Raw genomic sequence first — 21292 nt, forward strand, 5'->3', positions numbered from 1 at the left:
AATAAGAAAGAGCGCAGGATAATTGTAACACTCTGTAATAACCGAAAGTCCCACTGAGAAGAGATAAAGACACCTTTCAACGACACACTGGGGTCTTGTGTGTCAGGTGGAATCGCCTGAGGGTCTCGTGGCAGGCTGGAAGGCCCTACCTTGTCAGAGAGGCCCTACCCATGTCGCTTAGACCGGCTGGAGAGAAGGTCAAAGACAGGTTAAGATGCTGGCTGTCAGATCTTGGTCAGGGGTTGCTGGAGGGCGAGGCTAGCTGCCTAATCTGTGGATAATTATGACCGTGTCTGGAGGCCCAGCTGTGACTGCACGTCTGCCTGGATTGAGGTTTTGGACAGTAACACCACCCACCCCCTGTAGGGAAAAGGGAGCGTGCGAAACGCAGCTTATGTCTAGTTGTAATGAAACAATGCACACCTCACTCCCTCCTTCTTTCATGAGAATTTCTTATTCAGTCGGCCGGTTTCATTGAAAAAAAAATTAAACCGACAATGATTGGTTACAGAGGGTTGTGTTGACTTGTGCCGCAGGGGGCGTAAGAGTGGCCGATACAATGGCCCAGGTACAGGCTAAATACTGTTTGAACTTCACAGGTGCCTCAAGGTTAAAGTTGCGGCAGAAACCAAAAAAAAGTTGCGAGCATTAGGGGACGTCCTAGCACGCATTGTATTATCCAATCCACAGGTGAGCTAGTTCGTGCCCGAGACGTGATACTTTTTTTGAGTGCGGTTTCAAAGAAAAAGTTGTCAGATGACGGGAAAATGGGTTGAACATCCTCGGCTCGATTGTTCTGGGTTGGAAAAGGAAAGGAGGGAGGGTAGGAGACAGAAGTGAAAGTCAGCTGGTGTGTATGCAATTACAGATCAGCACGTGCTCGGGATTTCCCAAAGGGAATTTCTTGGTAAAAAGGTTAAACGTATCAGAATTTCTGATCGTCTTATTTGCCCGTTTGGTTCACTTTTGGAGGGGTTTTGAATTTTCAGTTTGTACAAGGAAAATCCCAATACTTTCCTTATTGCCTCTTTTGGTCAATAATGCATTTTCCGGGTAAAATGCGCTCACGTGAAGATGTGACTGTGCCCTTTTTTGTTGTAATTCAAGGATGAATTTGGGGTGTAGAAAAGTGCACTACAATGTGTGTTATGGGGTACAAATGTACAATTACAAGTGGGTCAGACGGAACTGGATGTGGTAAAATTTGTACAAATGAAATTTATAACCCAGATTGTTTGGCATCCAATCCGGATCTGTATTTCCTTAGGGATGAGATCAGGCTTTACATCACCCTTGTGAATTCCTCTGGGAATTATTTGACACGCCGGCAACTTGATTGCTATCCAAGATGTGGAGTAGTAAGACTTGAAACCCTCAGGGATTTGGTCATTATTTAAGAGAAATGTATTGGCAGTACATGTATGTACAAGTAAAATGAATGTTATTTGAATGTCTCAGCATTATGCATTTCTAAATGGTCCCCCCCCCCGGCATTGACCAAAATTTGCTCAAAATATGGCCATTTTTAACTTGAGAGAGCCCATTCCCCCCCCCCCCCCCCGGCACACCCTCTGCCCCCTCCCCCTGTCCCCCCCCAGATCTACCCTTGTGGTCAGTATGTGAAGAGGATATTATAACTAAAAAAATTACAATCACTGTGCTATGCTACATGTATCTTTAACTCATTAGTCCTTGTGCTGTAAGCCTTCCCGAGTTCTCTAGGATGTGCAAGAACCCAGCGGTCCATTCTTTGTACTTGACTATCAAGAGGCTTCGCTGTCTTGCGTAATTTTGAATGGCTGGGTACTTTTCCTGCATCTTGCAAAATCTTCCCAAGACTCTGGGTGGTTTTTCAAGGACCCGGTAGGGTCAGGGTGAACATGGTATTCCCTTAAATTACAACAAATTGTTTTTTTTTGTTTTTTTTGGAAAAGAAATAGTATTAGTATTTTATTTATTTGTTTTCAGTCTACAATTTTGAGTTTTGTCACCGAGTCAAGAATCACTTGTAATTGATTTTTTTTCTAATTTGACTGGACATTCCAGAGGCTGAAACTTATATACAGAGTTAAATGAAAATACATCCGAGCCAATTTTTATTTTTTAAATCAAAGATTTATTCAGCAATTTTCAAGTTTACATTGTATGATAATTTTGTGTAATTTATGTACATGATAAAGGCTTATATTTGATTCCAAGCAATAAAGATACAGCAGTACTCTTTCAGACAGAAAGTTGCCTCAGCTCACTTTTGTCAAGTTCTTGATTTCTGGATAAATTTGAAATTATACTTCCCACAGACCTCATGACCGATTGAAAAGAGTTTAACGAGTGTTCATATTCACCGTGTGTCTCTAAAGCTTTAGAGACACACGGTGAATATGATAGCAAAACCTCTATTGGCAACTAAGGCCAAGTCTGAAATTCTTGGATGTGACAAATAGTAATGCGCATCTTTGCGAAGTGGATTAAGCTCACTCGGCTTATATGTGTAGTCAAGACCCCCCCCCACAAATCCATCACAAGCCCCTCACAAGCAGCAGCGTAACCAGTGTTTAACTTTTTTGGAGGGGGGGGGCCCTGGTGGGGCACCAAGTTTTCAATGGGGCACTGAAGACAAACAATGTATTGTTTTTGTGCAATTAATGATTTTTAATGGAGGGGGAGGGGGCGAGCACGGACCTCCATGAAAATGGTGCCAGTACCCCCCCCCCCCCCACCATGACCCTGTCCCTCAACACCCTGTCCCTCACCCCCACCCCCACCCCCACCCCCTGCCCCACCCCCTGCCCCACCATGACCCTGTCCCCCACCCTAGCTGTACCAATCCAGAAACAGCAGGGAGAATGAACACATGACCAGGAAGAACAGAATCCAAACACGGAAGCCGGCATTATTCTTGATTGCCTGAAAGACAAAAACACCCAAAATAGTGAGAAAAAGTACCTCCGACAGATTTTCAGGGAACAATTTCATAGAGATGCTATGCAGAAAAATTTTCGAGGAAATTTACATGCAAGGCATGAATCAGCGGAGGACCAGTCACAAGCAATATACCTTGCATGACATTTTGGCTGGTAAGCAGTTTTTGCTGGGCAAATAACTACTGTGCTTGGCAGGTAACTCTATGAATCTGGCCCCAGTTGTGATACATGTAGGTGTACAGAACATGCATCTCCCGTTTTGACTTATAGAGGGCGCTCTTTCATTCTAATGGGCTGAAAAGTTATGAGTGTGCAGATAATCATGGTCTGGTAAAACTCTGTCTAGATTACTGAAATAGAGATGAAAACGAAAGGGACTATGTTTGGTAGCAGCTTTTACGTTCGATTTAGTTGGAGATTGTTTTCTATTTTACATTTTTAAAAGTGAAAACGTACCTCTCTGATGTCTTCATTGCCTTCTTTGATGTTCTCTGTTGTCGCGACAACCGTGTCTGCTATCCTGTCAATGTCAGCTTCCTGGTAGCATGAAACAAACAGAGAGAATCTCAAAAGCGCTCTAGCCAACTCCAAAGCTTACGCCAAGCCCATGAGGTTAAGATCCCAAGTTAAATCTCCAGGTATTATGGTCAAGTCCCATGTTATCCCTTATGCCACACGTGTCAATTCCAAAGACTAAGTCATTTCTGAAGTTCAATTGGTCTATTACAAGTCATGTCTGATGTCCCAAGTCAAGTCTCTTTGGTCAATCCCAAGTCATTTCTCCAATTATTTTGGTCAATCCTAAGTTATGTCTTGATTAAGCACTGGCCATCGCATGTGGTTATGTCTGTCATGAAGTCTTAAGTCACTTGCCTCGTGTCGTCTGGCCAAGTCCGTGTCAGTCATGAGTCGTGTCAAATTGTGCTAACTCAGGGTAACATACCTGCTGTAAGACCTTGTCTGCAAATATCTCCTGCAACTTGGTGATTTCAACCACCTTGCCTTCTATCTGCCTGCAATATTTATCGAACCATAAAAGTGTTGTTACCATTTATCTTAAGGGAAATCAGTGCTCTACAAATATCGAGCAGACAATGCGAGCAGAAATGCCTGAAAGTGTTAGGCTTACTGAGCTGAGGACTGTCTCACCTGACTTCATCCACCAGGCAGTTCATCTCATTGAACAGTTTCTTGTTCTCTTGCTCAAACTAAAATCACAGACAAACAACCAATAGTTCAGACACGCACAGATCATTACAAAACAAAGCATGATCAATCAAAGAACAAATCCACTGTCATTTATGTTTTAATTTTGTGCACTAATATAGAGGGCGCTATTACCATTTCATGGATTTGGGGAAATAAAGATGGTCATAAAACAAGAACTGTGTTGTAAAAATCACTGTTGAAACCTTGAAAATGGCAAGCAGAGAATACTTCCTACAACTTTAAGGAGAAGCCAAAGAGGAGAAAAAACAAAAGTTGCCTCACCATTTGAACCTCCTCTGGGGAAAACTCTTCCGTGTCTTCTTCCTGATTGGTCGTTTCTAAGTCAGGGGACCCAGAATCTGAAACAAATACATGCGTAGCCATGCAATAACTATGTCATCAAAGAGATTGATATTGGAGAGTGTTGCTATCAACTATTCAGCCAAGATATCAAATTATGATAATTAAAGACAGTTTCGGTTTCTTCCGAGGGCTCTTTGTTTTCTCTGAGAACAGTTGGCAAATACCTTGAGTAGCTTTGGTTGGTGTGCTGGTTGCCGATGGCTGCAGCTTGTTGGAAAAGGAGGACTGCTTTGGCTGAAGCCTGGATCTAAATCCAATCAACAACAAAAATAAACCTTTAACTAGAAGGCTGAAATGCCCATGACTTTTTTTTTTTCAAATGTTAACAATAGAATAAGTCAGGAAGTCTAGTTAGATGGCTAGTCTTTCCAGATTATATCATCACATTTTGCTATGCCTGCCCCTGTTCACCTAAGGCATGATGTCGGCACATGGTACACTGTACAGATTTCATCTCGAGTCTTACTTGAAGAATTTCTTTTCTTTAGGAGTGAGAATCTTACATGCCCGATGTTAACTTGGAACAGTGACTTTCCTTTGGTCCATGGGAGACTAACTTACATTCTTTTCTTGTCGACGACCCTTTTGACACGGACTGCTCTTTGCTCGCTGTACAGCTTACACACGGCTGAAATAAATCAAAAACCTTGATGGAGTTGGGTTTTTTAAAATTGTATTTGTGGCACCAAAATATGCAACTGTAGTTTTAGTGTTGAAATGCTCCGTCACATAACTCTAATCTTGTTACACTCCAACTAGACTGTGGTCTTAACTTAAACTGGGACCATCCCAACTTGTGTTTCAATTAGAACACTTTAGAAAGGACTGTCTCAACTACTGAGTTGGAATTAACTTTTCACAATAGAGCCTCTCAACCTGGGTTGATCTCAACCCTGGGTGAACCCAGTGCCGCCTCAGGTTGAGTTTTTCATTTTTCAACCCGGCATTCAACCCCGAATCATTTCACACCTGTTCCGTGCAAGGCGAGCTTATTTTGTTCGGTTACTGCCGTTTTGAACCCTGGCAGGAGTTTCATCCCTGGTTTAAAAATCTCCACCCTGGCAATCAGTGTCGGAGTTCAATCAGTGTCGACTCAATCGCAGGGTTGGCGCAGGGTCAAAAAATTTCAAGTGTGAAACGCAGCATGTTTTCAACACTCTGTCAACCCGATTCAACCCAGAGATTTGTGTAGTGTGAAAAAGGCCTTATGACAAAAAAGGGCAAACCTTTCAGATATTCTTGTAACAATTCAAAGACGGCTTCCTTGTGTGAGCGAACCTGAGCTGGCATGGTCTGCTTGAAAACTAGAAACAGGAAACATAAAAACAAAATGTAAGAATCTTTCAGTTTGGTTTGCTATGTCTATGCCCCCCAAAACACAAGTTTGAAATAAAACTATCTGATACGCACATTGTGAAAAAAGTACAGTACTGCCTAGGAGTGTGGTAACTTAGTCCATCACGAGATATCTTAAGTCTTCAAATAGTCGATCACAAGTCCTTAGAGTCTCCAGTCAGTAAGCAAGCTTTTCAAATGAGACAAAGGCATTCCTTTGTTATTGTGCATCTCCTGTTACTAGTTACTAGACAATTTGTGCAAGGACATCTGAGATACTTCTGACCACACTTGATGGACTGGACTAAACCACTGCTGCCTGGCAGATCAACTTTGACCCACCTTCCGTCTTGAATATCCTGATGGTCTCCGAGCAGGTTCTCATAAATTGCTGCGCATCCGTGTCTATCTGATCCCTCTCTGCATCTGTCATGCGGCCAGCATCTGAAGTCAGGTGACTACAGACAGAAGGGGGGGGGGGGGTTAAGACTGATACATGTTTCAAATGATCAACATATTTGGAAAGGAATTCTTGGTAATAAAACGACTGATTCCGAGATGTACTGGAATGAGAAGGATGATCTAGAATGAATTGAATCTGGATTATTTATGATTGACTTTGATTGGCCGGTGATGGCTTGATAACAACTCTTGAGTCTATTTATAGTTAAACATTCATTCTTTGGTGGCAGTGGATATTTAGCCGGCGATGGTTTTGTTTTAGTGAACGTTACTTTTCCGGAGGACGTCTTTGATTCCTCTGGCAAGTAGCGTTCATTAATGGAAAGCTGCGGCAGAGAAAGCCTCCGTGAAAATAATGTTTACTAAAAGAAATCCCACGCCGGTCAAATATCCACTGCCTTCCTTGGTGCCTCGCTCGTACCTGGCAGCATTTATATAGTCCCTCCGATGTTCCAATAAGAAGTCTTTCAGCTTGCTGATAGTGTTTGCCTAAAATTAGAAATAGAATCAAAAGGGGATCACTTTTATATAAAAAAAACTCCTTCACTTCACCAACACTGATTCCACTTTCAAGTTAAATCTCTTTACTGAATCCTGGCGATAAATGAGTTACACATAGGCCGTTGTAGTTAGTGTCTTTCAACCACAGGTCTAAGGCATCCAACTTCCTCCCCCCCCCCCCGCCCTGCTCCGCCCCCCGGGATTCACACAGTCTGAGTGCCAACGTGGACGAATCGAGTCAGCAAGATCAAGATCCAGCAACTGAGCAAGGCCACACAATACAATGACGGATAATCGGAGCAGACTGTAAGCATGTAACTCACCACATCCCTCGCTTTGATTGCAAATTCGGTCTTATTTCTGGCATGACTCAAAATGGAGCTGTTCCCTGCCTCTTTGCCACTTCCAAGCCCTTTATTTCTGGTTCGAACGGTCTTAACAGAAGCTTTGAAGAGCGATGTGATGTCGGATGCCATGATGAAATGCCGAAAAACAACAAATGAAGTGCGCCCTCTAGCTCTCGTACTTCTGAAGAATAAATCATTTTGGGCGTTGGCGCATGGCTATGGCGGCCATTCCAGTCTAGTATCCCACTCCTAGCAATGTGTTTTACATTTTCACCACACCAGTTTCGAAAACCGTCATACTATGATGTCGATAGTCACCTTCCTGCTAGCATCATTGCAGGCCTTCTTCTTGTATTCGCATTCTGAAATTGAGATTGCGTTCGTCGATGGGGCCGGGGATGGGGCGCTAGTCATTCTACATGCATGACATGCATGACATGTAAGTTACCATGGTTACAACACTAGTATTTGAGCATGATCAGACCAAATCTGTCAATGAGTGACATTGTAATTTATTAAATGTAATAAAAACTAATATGCACTTGACACTGACATGTGACTGAGTTCACTTGCAAAAACTGTTGCGACCCTGAATGAATTTGGTTGTATGGCGATGGCAGATGGCTGCAGAGCATTCTGTCATGTCTCAGTCTGTGGACTGGTCCCAAGCGGATTGCCAGGCATTAAGGAGTAGCTAGTGCACGTCACCAATATGAAAGAAAAGTGAGCTAGTATTAAGTAAAAAGTAAAGAAAAAAGGAAAAAAATGAAATTGAAAACGAAAGAGCTGTATGTAAAATCAAATTATAGGAAACAGGTCATCTCGTACCTTCCTTGGCTTGGGCAACTCGTACCTTGAACAACTCGTACCTTGAACTCGACATCATTTATACCAATCGTACCTTGGACACATTGGACAACTCGTACCTTCGCCAAGTCGTACCTTCAGTTAAGATGACTTGCTGTCACGCGTAAGTCAAGTCGTACCGTCAGTCAGGACAATGATCTGAGGCCGGCTGGAATGGACTGGCCATAACTCATTGAAAGTGGATTGTGTATTAAAATATACACGAATGTGATTTTTGAGAAGGCTCTGTCATTTCAACAAGTCCTGGCAGCGAATTTCTTTGCCATGGCGGCAGGCCCAACGCGGATCACGCTTAGTTTGCCATTTGTGCAAAGCCATTGGAATGTGGTTCTATGGGATAGGAATTAACTTGCAATTGAAAAGCATCGTATATTATTCGGGAGTCAAGGAACCACGCACTGTAAAGAAGTCACGCACGTACTGTACCTTACATATTGTATATGGTATGAGTTGTCTTAAATGAAGGTACGAGTTGACCAAGGTACGAGTTGTCAAGGGTACAAGATGTCCAAGGTACGAGTTGTCCAAGGCACGAGTTGTCCAAGGTACAAAATGTACGAGTTGACACAGGTACGAGTTGGCTCGAAAGCAAATTATAATAATTAATATAAAAATAAAGGGAAAGATTTCCATATCTGTATGCGACTTGTCTGAAAATTTTTAAGTGTTTTCTCAGTGAATACTTCAATATTTTCCCTGCTAAATTTGACTTTTTAGGACATTCTGTATGCTTCACTTTTGAAATAGGGGTGGGTAAGGCTAGACAATATGTGAAGCAATTTAAATAGGTTGATCCGTACTTTGATTTAATTTGATTCAGTGTTTAATTTGATTGATTAGATTTGATCAGCATTGTTGCTGCTTGCAAAGCCTACCGGTACCTAATTAAGCCTTTCAAGTTTCAACTCATTGAGGGGTCCATGCCTTCCAATTTTACATAAAGAGGTGGCAAGAAAACTTGACAAATGGTCAGTTTTCAGGAAGAGACAGATTTTGTATCCCTCACCACATTAAATTCATTCATTTGTGAAAACTAAAAGAAATGTTCCGGGGAACACTGGTTGTTCCGGAATGCCTCATTGTTCTGGCTGAACTTGAACTGGGATTTGCAGTTGTAATGCATAAAGGCATGCACAATGGAACTACAAAATGATGAATGGTCAAAAAGACATAAGGCGTGCTGTGAAAAATTACTATTTGTAAATTCTGTTTTGCAGTAAAGATTTTATTTCAATTCAAAAAAAAATATTACAAATCCTGCTGGAGCTTCGTTGTTTAAACTAATGTTCGTAATTAATGAACCTTGAGGTTCTTGATTCATATGTACATGTACGTACATGTAGGAAAGGAAGACATGTACTCATTACATCCAAGTTTCGAAAGTTATCTTAATTTTCTAGATGTATGTTAACAACAATCTTCTTGACTTTCTTGGAATTTAGGTGTTACGTTTGGTGTGCGTGATGTGATGCATGATGGCAAGTGAAAAGGACTACAAAGAACAGAAGGACCGTGTTATTAAACAGAAGAGGGAAGGCAGGGTTGATCCCCTGGATTTGTACAAACTGGCACCGCTGCTACACCGGTGGAGGCCCAGTGACAAACTTCCCGTTTGCCTTCTTTGTCATGATGTAACAAAGACGCCAACCCAACGGGGCCACCTCTACCCACTTTCAATACTGAGGGAAGCAGGAAGAGACATGTTCCTGGATTGTTCTCGTGGAACAGGAGTCACGGCGTCCAAGTTGGCATACTACGCCTTTTGTCCAGACTGTGAGGGGAAGTTTCAACAAGGGGAAACCCATTTGAATCCAAAGTTCTTCAAACGGTTGTTTCATAATACAGACCAAAGACTTAAAGTGACAACTCAGAATGACGGTTTCCCATGGCTCTTTTATTCTTGTATTTCGATCGTTTGGCGGATCTTGTGTTTTAGTTCTCAGAATGTCGATTGTTTTCAATTGTTAGAGTGCCTTCGTAGATACCTGTTAGACTGGCAGGATTCAAAGCAGATACACCATGTACAATACAAGGTGAAATTGTTCATTTTTGCTCCCAATTCTGAACTTGATCAACAGATCAAACCTGATGGTTCCACAAACCAACGGTTCTTCTACGAGATGTTTAATGCATATATTTCTAAGGAACCCACAGGAACTGAACCCGAAGGATGTGCGGCATGGATCTCTTGTGGACCAATGCACATTCTCATGTTTTATAGTGAAGCGAATTTTAAAGCTTACCACATGGGACCTGAAGACGAGCATTTGGAATTGGAGATCTTAAGTATGCTGGAAACAGAAACAGAAACATTCACTGTGGGAGACAAAGCATCAAGGTGCTTTCCTGTTGAAATGTATGATCAGATTGTTAAGTGGGGAACCAAGGTTGTGTCAAGTGCTCACAGACTGCCCGAAGAACAAGCGACAGCTAGCAGTGAATCCTTGCTGCATGTGGATGCAACCCATCTTGACCTACTGCCAAGAGATGTTTCATACGATACAGTAACTGATGAATTTGGTTTGCCGTCTATGTTTCGAGTGGAGCCCACCATGCGTCCATGTGGAAGTGTTACAATCGTGAAAGCAAGCAGAGGCAGTGACAACTTGTTATTCATAGCAGTAAAGAAAGCTCTTGCCAATAAAGGTCATATTGCTCTTGGCTTGAAAATCAATAGTGATAACACAGTGAGTTACATGAAAGGGGCTGCACCTAACAGAAGTATACAGGGAGGAATGTATTCAACACAACCACCTTTGAAAGAATACATCGAAGCGATTTGCTGCTCCTTGGGATTTTTTTAGAAAGGCAAGATTCCATGTAATCAAGGTGCCTGATTGAATCCATTACATATAAAATGTAGATTTGATCATACATTGCTGCGTCGGGACACTGGGCTAGCCTCTGCAGCCGAGATCAGGAAGGCCATGGGAGACCGTGATGTATATGGCGCGCCTTTGTTGCAGTTCGACGAGAGTCAACTTGATGATGATGAACATTGCCCGTGCAATACCGATTTTCTTTGCAAAAAAAACCAGCAAAGAACATGTGCACTTTCAGGCACTATTCAAAGAGCTCTACATGTACATGTAATGCAACAAGTGAAACATGGGCAAGGGTTTGCTGATAATTTGATGTGGTGTGAAATCAAATGAAGTGAGCAAATGTACCCCCCCCCCCCCCCACTCACCCTAAAAAAAATGATAAATTGGGAATATGCTCGAGAAAGTACAAGGATTTTGAGAGCTTCAAAGGCCCCCTCTAGAAAAAATCCTGGCGACTACCATGCATACATGTACATGTAATACAGTTCAACAGTTTTAGTTACATGTAAGTACAAATGTCATACATGTACATGTATTGCAATAACCAACTCGCAATTTTGTTTTTATATACAATGTAGCTGCTTATGAATAAGACAGTATCGTAATTGGTTTTGTGGTTTTGTAGCTTGTACATACATTTATTGCAGGTATGTCTTTTGGTGTTCAAGACATGTACACGTACAAAGGATTGAACTCAAATGGTTCTGAAGTTTAGGGAAAAAACTACGGTACATGTACAAAAAGGTTCACAATTTGGCATCATGAATTTAAAGGCTTCCGTACTATTTACTTATTTTACTGCAACTAAATTTATAATTAGAATGTTAATTTAAAACCTCTCTTTTTCTTGATTGGCCAATCAGCATGATAATGTACATGTACATGTATTGGTGCACTTCCTATGTACATACATGTACATGTACACATGTATACACGTAGCTGCCAAATTAACCCCCAGTTTTTCCGACACAAAATATTGAACGCTGTCTTTGATACTTTCATTATTTCGCCAACATTTGCATGAATTTTTAAAAATAAATTTTAAAGCTTATACTGTATATAAAACTCTTTCAGTCTAAAATTCTAAAATTCAATTTTGTAGAGGGGATTTAAATGTAGATATAGCATAATTAGAAAATAACGGGTGAAAAATGCACATACACCTGTACATAAATATCAACTTTCAAACGGTAATCAATTTGAGTGTAAAATGCTAGAATAGGTGAGCTTGTGCATTGTGCAAATACACAAGCATGTAAAGCATTTTCTCTGCTTCCCGTAGACTAAGTATTTTGGTCATTGTGCTGATCTTGAGCAGGTTTTGTTGTTGCCCATGGTTCTATGACTTGATCACATTAAGGGAATTTATTTTTGAATTACTTGTAATTACATTTATTTTAATTGTCTGGTCAAGTACTATGGACATGATTTGACACACAGTAAAATCATATTTAAATTGTAAATGATTGAAATGTTTTGGAAACTTCTGTGGAATTTTGATATTGAGGAATCATTTTATGAAGAAATCCTTTTTAATATTAAGTGGCAGACTGTATTTGATATTTTGAAAACTAAGTGTCATGGAAACATGTTACACCTGAATTTGAGGGTGCTGCATCTATAGGCCTGTTATTACACTGTACGTGTGTGTATATATTTTAGTTAGAAAAATAAGTTTCTAAAATTGGAGTGTCATTTTGTACAACAGAATGACTTTAGAAATTTTGAATTGCATATTCAGAGAATCATGTTATTCAGCAATGCAGAGTGGATATTTGACAATTGTTGACTGCTGTGGTGTGAGACATGGTAGTTTTTGAAGGGGTGCATGACATGAAGTGAATCAGAGGAATTGCATAACATGAAGTTATGCATCATCAAGGGTGAAACAAAACCCATGTCCCACATCACATCAATCAACAATCGTTTTGTTATATCGTGTTAATGCTGTGGAAAGATGAACATTGTAACTTATTTTGAATTTACTCACCACGATATGAACATCAATTCTTTTGCGACAATTGGGCAAAAGAGATTGCCGCATGAGTTCAAAAACAGTGAAACGCGTGCGAACAATATGAATTTGTGCACAAGAAACTAACCCGTCAAAGTCACATGCTATGTCAAACGGCAATGCAATGTAATTTGTGTAATGTAAACCTTGAAAATGCAACTTTGTGACCCATTTAACCTTATTTTCAATTTTTGTTTTGCCATTTTCAAGGGTATTTTGGTGCCCTTTTGGTTTTTATGCTAATGAAAATTTCCATATTCATGAGCAAAACTGTGATGTCATTCCGGGCAGAAACCTCAACGTTACAGCTCTTTCAGAACAAAAAGTTGCTAGAATTCTGGATATTTTGCTGTCGTAAATTTGTTTTTTCTTTGATAATGGTGATTCCTTGATGTGTCAGTACATGGCAATAGGCCAATGAGCAAACCTTTCTCACAAATGTTTTCACAATTTAAACAGAAAACCCCTTAACTGAACAGTGGCTTCCTGAAATGACATCACAGCAGCAGTGTACTTTTCAATAAAATTAACCAACAAGAGATAAATGATTTTCATACATTTACGAGTAGAAAATTGCACAAAATACATATATGTCCTTGAGAAAAATTCATCACATGGACCCTTCAAATAAAATAAAAAAGTGCACATTCGAATCCAAGCCTTGCCGTTGTTTTTGAAACTTTATTTGTTGTCCCAAAAACTGAAGAATTACCTTCTTTTATTGTTTTCAAGTGAATCCCACATTTAATTAATTTAATAGTCATTTTCTTTCTCTGATTCATCGCTCTGGAGGATTTTTAATAAGAGAAATAAGGTCAAGAATTTCATTAGGTGTGATTCCTCGTGAATAGAAGTCACAATTGGCTATGTTAAGTGCAGAACCAATGATTCGTCACGACAAAAATTCTAAGTCCCAAAAACAGTCCACCCCTCCCCCCCTAATTCATGACATGTTAATTAATTAATCAGAAAAAATAGCACCTTCTAGCATAAAAAGAGGTCACCCCACCCCCGCTTTTCGAAGTTTTCCAGCGCTTGCCTGCTCAGTTGGTGGGCCTGGAATTTTGGTGAAACTGTTGTTGGGTCCGCCCTTGGTGCCCCCTCATAACATGCTGGTGCTCCCCCCCCCCCCCCCCCTCCAGTCTGTCACCCGTTATCCAAGGAGCCCATGCATAGACTACCCCGGCCCCACTGACAATCCGGGCTGGCTATGCCACTGGTTGGGGGAGAGGGAGGGGGTACACTGGGTGGGACATTGAGGGGATTGGGGCACTGGGGGGGATTGGGACACCGAGTGGGACACTGGGGGGATTGGGACACTGAGCGGGACACTGGGAGATTGGGACACTGGGTGGGACACTGGGGGGATTGGGCTGCGTCCCCCCCCCCCCCCCCCCAATTGCTCATAATGCATATGGAGCTGTTCCGAGTGCCTGAACAAATAACAAATGAAGTGCGCCCTCTCGTGTTTAATTAGAAATAGTAAATAAACATGGCGGACATTCCAAAAGTGAAAGATGTGTGAACGCTCTCTTCCTTAACAAATTAATCATGTTATCCGTGCATTTTCACCAGTCTCGAAACCGTCACAGTGTACGATGTCCGACAGTCACCTTCCTGCTATCATTGCAGGCCTTCTTGTCGGATTCGCAGTGATTTATTTCGTCTTTCAGCGGTACAAGCGGAAGAGTTCGAAAACGAGCAAGCGCCGTACTCGCACTGGTCCTGCAGTTGCAAACTCGACGCTGAGTGGCCACTTGCAAAAACTTTTGGGGGAGTCGTCACTGAATGAATTCGGCAATATGGCGATGGCAGACTTGCAAAGAAAACCAGAACATTCTGTGGACTCGTACCAAACGGATTGCCAGGGGAAGGAGTATGTCAGTGCACCAAAAATGAAAGTGAGCTAAAAAATAAAAATTAAAAAAAAGAGCTGTAAAAATAATATTTTAATTTTATGTAAATTGTATCGTCAGACCCCTTAACTTTACGAGATCCTATTTTGACTCACTCGCATTCATTTTACATTGGACAACGCGCGCGCTTTGCAAGCGTTACCTGCGCCGATTTATGGAGCCTCATAGATAAATAAATAGGCCTAATAAACAAACAAATATTCAGGGGGTTTAAATGTTTTTTTCCCCCAACAGGTTTGTGATTAAAAAAAGATATTCAATAATCTGCCAATTTCTCGTTTGCTCATTAACAAAGGGTCTGGGGTTGTGAATTATTTGATTTAAATTTTTAAGTGTTTCTTCAAAAATTTGAAAGTTTCCCTTACTTCTTCATGTAGGCCCAGGACTTTTTTTTTGTTGGTAATCGTGTACTTTAGGACCCCGTTCCATATAACTTTATAAGAGAACGAAAAGACACTTTCATATTTTGGTGTTTAATACGAAAACATTTGGCTGTGATACAAGCAGAAAAAGTCACTTTATGTGTTTGGAATCATCTAAATACATGTAGTTCGCTAAGATACCATGATGAATTTCAGCTACCTTAATTTTGTGGAAAGGGAGCAGTGTTTTGATTTGTGATGAGAAGTTGTAAAACAGAGAGATGTCCTAAACTATACGATTACCTTGTATTTATTTATTTTCTTATCAAAATAGGCCTAGGGCCTAGCTTAGACATGTTTGCACTGACTGACCAACGTTTAAGGTGATACATGATACAGACAATAGAAATAATAAAAGTGAAAAAAGTGGAAATAAAGTCCAGAATTTCATTAGGTCTGATTCCCGTCTCATGAATTGAAGTCATAATGGCCATGTAAGTGCAGAACCAAAGATGAAATAATAAAAGTGAAAAAGTTAGCAGGATGCTGCCTTTTTATTTCGACAGTCAATTCTTTAAAAATGACCACAAAGATCAATAATAATACATTTTGTAAAAATAAACCACTTTATTGGGTCCAGATAACTTTTAGTTATTTCATTCAGTTGAGTTGTTCGATACGCAAAATGTACACGTACATTGTATTCCAATATGCAGAATAGTTGCCTGACCTACCCAGACACCAAGTATGTGAAGGATCTGAGTAATCCTATCTACCGAGCCATCTCCAGGAGGAACGGAGAGATTAATCGCATGAGCAAAGAGGAGATGAAAGACACACTGGCTAAGCTCAGGCTCAATACAAGGTCAGAAACTCTAATTACATTAACCCTAACTTTATCCTGCAGCGTTGTGTGGAGGATCAGTGAATGATGGGGTTAAACGAAGAACATTGTACTTGTAGATCTTTGTGGGCTGTATTATTTTTTTAGGAATGTGAGGAAGGAGAAGAGGCTGAAGTAATTCTTCAGGAAAGAAACTGATACTTGAAGTTAGATCCCCCCTACATTTACAGGGCTGCCAACTTTGAGTAAGAGCTGAGAGTGAGAATTTTGCGATGGAGCTTGATCAGAACTAATGCGAACACGAAGCATGAAGCCCTAACGGCATGGGGTTGGGGGCCCACCAAAGGGCCCCGAAAAAATAATTGGGTAGACACTCTGTGGTGCAATCTGAGGCAATGTTTTCTAGCAAAAGATCATCCCTTGAACATCATTTTGGAACTGTTTTTATTCTCGAGAAATCCTGTGTGGGCGTGAGAATAACCTGAAATGCGCTAGTCTCACGCTCAATGTGCTCAAAAGTATGGTTAACTGATAAACTAGGAGTGGGGAGGGCTAGACAGTATGGAAAGGGGCTGTACATGTAAGCTTAGCTTCGTACATGTACAGTCATGTGGAAAAATGTTGAGAAATCTCAAATACAGTAATCCTTTGATTATATTTTTTTGATGCAGGACTTGTTACCAAATCATCTCATTTAAATTCTTTTTTTTAAAACTAGAGGAAAGAAATCTGCATGGAATCATAACAAATAATTTAGACTGAAAAATATTCCAAAATTTGTATTTTTCTCTCAAAATGTAGAGGAATTGGTGAAATCTTGCGAGCCAGGCTAAAGACGTACTACAAGAATCTCTTGATGGGTCAGGCGGGGCTTGAAACGCCTTCCACCCAACGCAACTTTGACTACCTGTGTGTGATTGACTTTGAGGCCACCTGTGAGGAACCCACGCCCATTGATTACATCCAGGAGATTATTGAGTTTCCTATCGTACTGGTCAATACCAAGACCATGGAAATTGTAAGTCTAATAAATACTTCTTGCCTGTGATTGATTTGACATTTCAACAAGTATCAAATGAAGATGTGGTGCAAAACAGGAATGATCAATTCACAAAGGTACTGTTGAACGGAGGATTGTGGCCTAGTGGTTAGGGTTAGTGACTCCCTATGTTGTGTCCTTGGGCAAGCCACTTTTCCCCTATGTGCCTCTGTCTACACAGGAGTAAATGGGTACTGGCATTAGCTGGGAAAAAATTTGAGGTGGACTGGCTTCCCATGAATAAGGAAAAGAGGTAGTCTCAGTTGACCCATACCAGCTGATTTTCCTTTCAAACACTGATATGGGAATGCTCGGGTAGATTACTGGAAATACAAACTACTTATTTAAACATGTGATTGTTCTTTTGTTACAGGAGGATAGTTTTGATTCGTTCATCAAACCTTTATTAAATCCGAGGCTGTCCAAGTTCTGTAAGGAGTTGACAAGCATTACGCAGGTAAGGACGGCCGCAATTTGCCATTTGTAATTTATTTCCAAGACAGAAGAGTAAAAAGTCCACAAGTGCTGTAATTCATGGTGTTCTCTGTCACACACATGCAAAAATTGATCAAATAGAATTTCAAGGAGAAAGTATACAAGTAGGCAGATCTGAAAATTAAATATAACAAATTGAACACTGAAAGGCAGAAAATGGTAAAAGTGAGCATGGAGCTTGTACCTTTCATTTTTTTAAGTTGACAAATTTAATGTCTTTTGTCACCTCCACTGCTCATGTCGAGTTTTTGAAATAATTTCCACTTTGTGCCATTATGGTGAATGTCAAAATGGAAGTTCAGCTTCCTTTTTCTTATTTGAACTTACGGTCAAGTCTCGATGGATATGCAGTGAGATTCATATCTGTTTTTTTTTGTACTTTACAAATCCTCAGGTAGAAGTTGACAAAGCAGACACATTCCCTGTGGTTCTCAGCCAAGTCCATCGATGGATGAAGAGCAAGGCGTTGGGGACAGAGCACAGTTTTATCATCGTCACAGATGGGTAATGAATAATGCCCCAATAAAATAAAGGAGTGTCCCGGTATGTCCCTGCAGCTTTAAAGAAACTCTGGGAACGTTGTGTTGTCAGTTTGTTCTCAGGTGGATTGGGCTTGCATGCACAAAGGCAAGCATTTGATAACCTGGGTTGTTTCCATTGAGAGCATTTTGTGTTTCTCAAAATGCCGCTATTCTCATTGGCAAATCCATAGCATTTTGAGTGTTGAGATACTCCACAACTAACAATATTCCGGCACTGACAAGATTATAGATTTTAGCAAAGTCTTTCTTTTATTGGTGGTTGTATCATTTGTTAGGAGTGTGGCCTAGTGGTTACGGTTCGTGACTCGTGATCAGAGGGTCGAATCCAGCTGGTGGTCATATGTCGTTTCCCCACTTGCCTCTCTCCACCCAGGAGTATAAATGGGTACCGGCATTAGCTGGGGAGTAACCTGTGATGGACTAGCATCTCATGCTAGTAGAAATATTCTCAGTTGTTTCATGCTACTGAAACTGGAGATATACGCCGGCCTGATGGGCCCCATTGGCTTGTGACAGACTTTACTTTTTAATTTTACTATATTGCATCAGTGACTGAGTCACTGCCAAACAGACATGATCCTTTTTGTTGATTTAGCCGATTCTTTCACTCACCATTTTGATTTTTAATATTTCTTTTTTTTTCAGACCGTGGGACATGAACATGTATTTAAACGTCCAGTGCAAGTTGAGCCAGGTTCCCTACCCAGCTTATGCACGTCAGTGGATTAACCTGTGCAAGACCTTCAGTAACTTCTACAAGACCAAACGCATGTGTCTTAGGTAAGATGAAACGTCTTAAAGACAAAAATCTACATCTGAGACTAGAGTATACATGCAAACTGACTTGATGTGCATTTTTGCAGGAGAGCCTTTGATATCTGCAATCTTCAGTTTAGGCATGCAACTTTTCCTCAGATCCACTCCTCGTTTTTTTTTTACTTCTCATGAATGCCATTACAAATTTAAAACACTGTGCAAAGTCTTGTGTGGTTTGGAATTTCCTCATTTTTTTTCAAAATTCCCAGTTGGCAAGCCTGTCAGTTATTTTCAGAGTTCACCCTTGTAGATTTGTTACTTCAATCAGATTGTCACCAATTATCATAGTTGTTGGTTATCAATACCACCAAAGACTGCTGTTAGGCAGTGTCATAATCAAGCCCATCACAAGTCATCTAGTGCCAAGTCAAGTCACATGCTATTCAAAAGAACTGTGCCAAAGACATTCCTTTTTTATTCTTCATCAGGGTTCGACTTTAGCGGTAGCCCGCTAGCCAAATGCTAGTCAAAACAGCTGCGGGCTATTCAAACTATTCCTTAAGTAGCTCGGCTGGCAAGTCAAAAATTAGATCTGTTTATTAAGAACGCTTACAAGATTGCCGCAGGATGTACGTTTTACATGTATGCACATTGTTGTTTATAAACAAAAACATGTGGGCTTGTGAAAATGCCCGCGGGCTAGTTGAGAGTCTGTTTCCGTAGCCCGGCTGGCTAGTGAACAAAAAGTTAAGTTCGAACACTGCTATTCATCCTGTTACTTGTGACCAGTCTCGTGGATGAGCTTGTGATTTACTGGTGATTAGACTTATAATCAGACTTGTGATGGACTCGCTGTTATGAAACTAGACCTCTTACGAGAACCACGTCTGTCTTCATTTCAGGAACATGCTAGGAGCACTAGAGATGGGTTTCGATGGCCGGCCTCACAGGGGCAAAGACGACGCAATGAACATTGCCAATATCGCCATCCGACTTATGCAAGATGGTTGCGAACTAGAGGTCAACGACCGACTGTGCCAGTAACCATGTCTGGTTCCCACACTCCAAAGATATTCCAGGTAGCCTTTTGAAATAGATGTTACAGGGATTGCTGTAGGCAACAGACTGAAACATTAAACTTGCTCAAGTCTTTTCTCAAATCTTATATTGATATGTACATGTATGTAAGTCCATAACTCTTTTGAGAATAGAATTTATTGACGTTCAAGCCAGCATTTTATCTTATTGTCTTTAGCAGGTACCATTTTGGGTCATTGTATTGGCTTACCGAACACTGACAGGTCAAATTATACTACTAGTTTAATGCCTCCAGCAAACGTAGTTGGAAGATTTTTTTCAGTTGGCAACCTGTCAAAATGGTCAGAAATAGTCATGCTTTTCTTTAGTGTCGTAATATTTAGGTGCCAAATGTATAAATGTAGGTTTATAGTGAGAATGGAAATATTTGCAGGGTACCAGCTTCCAACCAAGCCAGTCATGCGCAAATAACGGTCACCAGTGACTTCGCTCGTACCCACTGCCCTCAAATAGGGCGCTGGGAAGGGCTAACCTCCTTCGCAAATTTTTGTGAAGGAAGTTCAGGCACGCAAAGCATTGTGGGTAGCTTACTGCCTCATCCAGTGCAGGTATGTTCTGTGCTTACGTGTTGTGCACGGGCGGAAAGGTTGACACGGTTATTGTTTAAACAAATTGTGTCCAATGAGGGCTTGAGCAAATTACGTCATGCATCCAGGAAAACATAGCCCTTCCTAGCAATCTGTTTCAGGGCATTGGGTACGAGCGAATTGCAAATTGTAGTTAGTTTTTAATTTTTGTGAACGCCCACTTTTTGTCTCATTTTGGAACCTTGAAGATTTAGTCTGAGATATTTGAAAAAACTGCTTATGTGAAACCAAATCAGGCCAGGTGGTTCCATAAAAAAAAGAATAACAATAAAAACTTAATTTTAGTCACAAAACCTTTTTTGTAAAACAAACTAAATACTTTTTTTTCAGTTTGTAATCTTAACTGTCTAAATTCTTCCTACATTAACAAAATTCCATCTAAGGGATTTTTTTTTTTTTTTATATTTAGAGAATTTTTACAAAAAATGATGATTTTGTTTGAGGTTGTTTGTTTGCGTGTGCTTGTCTGTGTGTAAGTGTGCTGTGATTTAATGTTTAAATTAATTTTAAAAGTTTGGCATTCAGTTTGTGTTAATTGCCTAAGCATTTAGTTGTAAGAAAAAAAAACTAAAACATCTTATAAGTGATCGAGTTCCAAGAATAACTTATAAATCCGTTCTTTATGTGTGACTATTCCATTTGAAAAAAAAAAATTAATAAATTGTAATATTTATTCTCCCATCATCAGCACATGTAACTTTACTGACTACGTGTGTAGTTAAAGGCTAAAACAATGTGGACAATAGTTCATAACCCATTTCAAAAGAAGAAGGGCACCAAACGAACAAAGGTCTGTTTGAAAACAA

General features: G+C 40.5%; 3 protein-coding genes across 3 annotated transcripts; 2 read left to right on the forward strand and 1 right to left on the reverse strand.

Annotated features, from left to right (window-relative positions):
* Positions 1 to 2786: 2786 nt before the first annotated feature.
* Positions 2787 to 7299, reverse strand: LOC119720742 (syntaxin-18-like). Its single transcript, XM_038190569.1, has 11 exons — positions 7118 to 7299; positions 6715 to 6782; positions 6174 to 6289; positions 5723 to 5800; positions 5058 to 5124; positions 4661 to 4743; positions 4416 to 4492; positions 4074 to 4132; positions 3868 to 3937; positions 3381 to 3461; positions 2787 to 2907 (listed from the first exon to the last, which is right to left on the reverse strand). The coding sequence occupies exons 1-11, from the start codon at positions 7268 to 7270 to the stop codon at positions 2815 to 2817; spliced, it is 945 nt and encodes a 314-aa protein (XP_038046497.1). The 5' UTR covers positions 7271 to 7299; the 3' UTR covers positions 2787 to 2814.
* Positions 7300 to 7451: 152 nt separating this feature from the next.
* Positions 7452 to 11281, forward strand: LOC119720741. The gene is made up of 2 exons (XM_038190568.1): positions 7452 to 7580; positions 9451 to 11281. The coding sequence occupies exon 2, from the start codon at positions 9481 to 9483 to the stop codon at positions 10810 to 10812; it is 1332 nt and encodes a 443-aa protein (XP_038046496.1). The 5' UTR covers positions 7452 to 7580; positions 9451 to 9480; the 3' UTR covers positions 10813 to 11281.
* A 3031-nt stretch (positions 11282 to 14312) lies between these two features.
* Positions 14313 to 21173, forward strand: LOC119720567 (3'-5' exoribonuclease 1-like). Its single transcript, XM_038190282.1, has 7 exons — positions 14313 to 14748; positions 15842 to 15990; positions 16771 to 16987; positions 17382 to 17465; positions 17898 to 18007; positions 18691 to 18825; positions 19704 to 21173. The coding sequence occupies exons 1-7, from the start codon at positions 14446 to 14448 to the stop codon at positions 19843 to 19845; spliced, it is 1140 nt and encodes a 379-aa protein (XP_038046210.1). The 5' UTR covers positions 14313 to 14445; the 3' UTR covers positions 19846 to 21173.
* The last annotated feature ends 119 nt before the right edge of the window (positions 21174 to 21292 follow it).

The sequence above is a fragment of the Patiria miniata genome, unplaced genomic scaffold (assembly GCF_015706575.1).
Source record: "Patiria miniata isolate m_02_andy unplaced genomic scaffold, ASM1570657v1 HiC_scaffold_9, whole genome shotgun sequence".
NCBI lineage: Eukaryota > Metazoa > Echinodermata > Asteroidea > Valvatida > Asterinidae > Patiria > Patiria miniata.